Genomic DNA, 4,244 nt, shown 5'->3' with positions numbered 1-4,244 from the left:
AATGGCTAGATGAATTTGGACCATATCCATACCACCACCATATTGGGACATGCAACGATGATATTGCATAGTTATGCAATTCATAGCTCCCTAAACTGCTGAAGTTAGCTGATTACATATAACATTTCACTTACATTTCCCAAAGGAAATAAATGCAATTACCTCAAATACTTCTCCAAAACAACAAAAGAAATTGACGAGCAGAGAGAAGTTTTGAACAGTTATAGTCTACTAGGACTTAGGGATGAAGCATTGCGCATTATGTACCGATGTACGCATGTTTCTCAGTGACCCAACACAACCAATTCCTGCTCAATCATCTCCGCGACGTCGTCGAGGTCGCTCTCATCGTAGCTGGATGGTGCCACGCTCAGTGTCAACTCCTGTGCTTGGTTCTCGGATGAGTCCGGGTCGCCGGGGCGGCAGGTCTCATCGGCCGGATTGCAGTGGTGGCCGGCGGTCCTGGCGCTGGCCCCGACAGCGCTCTCTCGGGGCGTCTCTTCTACCATCCCTGCAGCGGCTTCATCCGATCTCGTCAGCAGGAAGCACGCGAGCATCGCAATTACAACGCATGCACGAACGGAGGCCATCGTGTCAGCGATGATTGGATGTTGATGGAAATGAGGAAAGGCAAAGGGGAAGGGATGCAGGGGAGGTACTTAAAAGGGTTGGGGAGGACGCAAACTTTTGGTTAGTCTGAGGAGAGGTTTTTCTGGTGGGTAGACGTAGTTGGAAAATGAGTGGCCGGGGTATGGAGACGGCTCTTTTCTATGACCGAGTCATGCAAGAATCCTGCTACGAGGTTTTGCTTTCGTTAAGAGCTTGAAGTTGGTTTGCTCCCACAAGATTTTTCTCTGGTTTCCTTTACCGTTAGATTTGTGTGGTATTTGCAACGAGTTTTGTGGAACTACTAGATACATGCATGTCCTTTACCAACAACAAATTCTCTCTTGCCTTTCTTAAGAATGCCAGAAGAATGTTTGAGGAAAATAGAAGGTAAAATTGACTACCGAGTCTCGGAAAGATTGCACCGTTAGCTTCGGGGGAGGTCCATCACCTCCTCCAATTCGTTCGCCCGGCTTCACAAGCCTTCTGCTTCCTCTCCTCCTGCTTGTTCTCGAAGAACTTACGCCGCTTGCACTACTCCTGGATCACCCCGGCCTTGGCTACCTCCCGCCGGAACCGCCGCAGGAGGGCTTCCTCCGGCTCCTTCCCGTCCACCACGATCTGAACGTTGTATCCCGACTTGAAGAAGAGCACGCTCGCGTGCCTGAGGGTCGGCTCCACGGTGGCGAAGGCCAAGTCGATCGGCCCCACCGCCGCCGCGGTTGGTAGCCGGAGGGAGAGCGAGGTGGAGCTGAGAGGGGAGGAGCGACGAGAGGAGGCGGGGAGGTTGGAGGGGCGAAGGGAGGGGAAGGCGGTGCTCTTGGCGAAGAGGAGTTGGAAAAGATAAGGAATCCGCCGTTGGTTTTCTTCTCCTGGGAGGAAGGTGAAGAATAGGGGGTAGCAGCGAGTTGAGAAGAGACAAGGTTGTACGGAAGGAAAAAGGGATGGTGGAATTTCCATCTGTCCAGAATTTGTATGATATTTATATATTTTTAATATCTTTAAAATTTTAAAGTAACATTTTTGATAAAAAAATTTTATGATATTCTAGTTTGAATGAAATTAGAATTAGAACTGTCCATCTTGATTAGATTAAATATTTATATGACCATTACATTGCATACTAATGTTATAGCTAGGTATTTAAATAACAATTATTATTAATTATTGTTCTGATGCAATGAGCATTATTATATGATGACAGTTGCAGTTATCTTTGGCATTTTCAGTTTTACATCGATTGAAATACTTTTATAAATTTAATTCTTCATAACAATTTAAGAAAACGTATTCACTAATTAAATATAATATTGTTATTAAGCGTTATGTTCTGCTGTCACTCGATATATATCTAGTACCAACCAAATTTTATTTTCCGAAATTGCAGTTTAGAATTGAAATGGACAAAAAGTAACTGTTATATCTATTTATTTCTAATTTTTAACGATAAATCACATTTTTTGATGATAACATGATTAGGAGAGTAATAATTGAAGTTATTAGATATAATAAAATTGAAGCATCATCACGACAAGCTCTTCAAACAATAACCCCTGCCACTAATGCATCTGAAGTCGAAACTAAATTTATTCCTAGAACAAGTTCATTGAATGTATCTCATCATATACAAGAGAGAAAGAGGTGAAAGAAAGTTCATAATATTACGTGAGCTATTAAGTGGTTTCTGATGGCGATCCGCTTAGTTCAAGCTGTTCTGTAGACCCAGCCACAGAATATTCAGAGTTGAACTCTACGATACAAAAGAAAAACGCAAGTGTAATCCTGAAAAGAAAATTGAGAAGTGCATTAAACAAACATTGTGCAAGTGAACTAATTGTAGTTATGATTTAACTGAAGCTGACTTGGAAAAGGCCTTATGGTTGCATGGGATTTTATATGAGCAGAAGCATGAGCCAAAAATAAACATATCGAAGGCCTTTGTATCGTTATAGCTAGGTAGCTGGTTACAAACTTGTATCTAAGTCCAACAAGCAGGAATAACCAAAAATATTGTGCTTTAAATCAAATTAACTGAACCAAAGAAGCAGTCCATGAGAAACTGTAAACCTGGTTCGGAACTTTTACACAAATGTAGTATCTGTAATGTACAAAAGCAAGGGTTCTTGAAACTCTTTTATCACAAAGAGGCTCAACTCAAAATGGCTGAACCTGCACAGCAAAACAAAGAGATTTGAATAGCTAACACAAGATTGCCTTTGTCTGGAAAGAGTTAGTTGTGGAGTAAGTGTCAAGCCGCTGCAGACTAAGTAGGAACAATTAAGAAAGTAGGCATATCGGCAAACAAGATAGTCATCTTTATGATGCAAATACTCCTATCTAATACCAATCTATAAATATCTTGGTGCATTCTTACCAAGAAAATGACAATATGAAACCTCAGTTGCCCAAAGTTTTGAAGATGAATAATTGAAAAGGGAATTTATTTACCTGCTTTACAAGGAACAATTGATGTTCAATAATGTTGCATCACTCGTCCTGCAAAATGCAATATGCATGGTCCTAAGACTAGAGGATACAAATAATCATCTTTTTTCCTCCCATTTTTCAAATAAATGAAAACAATGGACCAGAACAACAGGCCTCCAACCCTGACCCTCAGCTGCCCCAGTGTCGAGCAGCTGGCAGGGGGGGAGCCCAAACTTGTTAATAGATTACCCAGTTACGTACTTGCCCAGGATGCTGAGGCCAACCTCAAACCATGCTAAAAGCTTGAGATGTAGATTTATGTTCATCTGGCTACAAAGGCTTCAAATTGTTCATGAACAGTTCGGGTTTAGCTCATTTAAACACGTTCGATAAGGTAATGGCCAAGCTGAAGCTACAACTGGGCTTGGAAACAAGCAAAACATTGACAGGCCCCAGCTTGCAAACTTAAAAAGAACCTCTGAGAATCAGCTCTTTTTAAGTGGCTAAAAAGCCCAAGTATTTATTCATAGCTGAGAACAGCTCCAGCTGAAGCAAAGCTTGAATGACGGAGCAAGTCTGACCAGACGAAAATTTGGCTCATCCATAGAAATTTCCCAGGTTCCTTCAAGCAGGGCAGTTCAGTAGTTAAGTCTGATAATGCTACTCCTTTGCTGATAAATTATCTCCCTTATGATCAATATTTCCTTTATGAAATAAAGAGAATGGATCTGGATCTAACATCGATGGGTGCACCTTTACAGAAGTTAATTTTATATAATTTATCACTTTGATAGACTCCACTTACCCCTTTGAGTTATAGGGCTTGGAATAGGAGCACCAAGAGCAAGTGACAAGTAGGAAAGCCAAGGAAGGTGGCAAGTGCACTGATGGCAGGCAGCAACAAATGGCAGCAGAGACCAGCAGTGATGGATGACAACTGAAACAAGCCGGGCCACATCCCTCTCTCTCTCTCTCTCCCCCTCTGGTGCTAGTGATGGCTGATGCATGTTGGGATCTAGGTTGGACACATTGCATCATGTCAAAGCAAGTCCATGAAGGTTCCCACCGGTTTGCCATGAGATTCAGCCATACAATTTTGGCATGTTTAATTTTTGGATATAACCAAGTTGAATCGATTCCTGATTGTGTTCGTTGTGTTCGAAAGCATTTTTGGAAACTATGCTACACGTAAAATGGCAAGTTATCACGTC

The 4,244-nt window shown here is 42.0% G+C and overlaps 1 protein-coding gene across 1 annotated transcript; it reads right to left on the bottom strand.

Annotated features, from left to right (window-relative positions):
- Positions 1 to 1,140: 1,140 nt before the first annotated feature.
- LOC120105491 (30S ribosomal protein S21, chloroplastic-like) lies at positions 1,141 to 1,566 on the bottom strand. The gene has a single exon (XM_039118030.1). The coding sequence runs from the start codon at positions 1,564 to 1,566 to the stop codon at positions 1,141 to 1,143; it is 426 nt and encodes a 141-aa protein (XP_038973958.1).
- Between the last annotated feature and the right edge of the window lie 2,678 nt (positions 1,567 to 4,244).

The sequence above is a fragment of the Phoenix dactylifera genome, unplaced genomic scaffold, assembly GCF_009389715.1.
Source record: "Phoenix dactylifera cultivar Barhee BC4 unplaced genomic scaffold, palm_55x_up_171113_PBpolish2nd_filt_p 000299F, whole genome shotgun sequence".
Lineage (NCBI taxonomy): Eukaryota > Viridiplantae > Streptophyta > Magnoliopsida > Arecales > Arecaceae > Phoenix > Phoenix dactylifera.
Note: the sequence above shows the minus strand (reverse complement) of the source record. Positions and strands in the feature narration are given on the sequence as shown.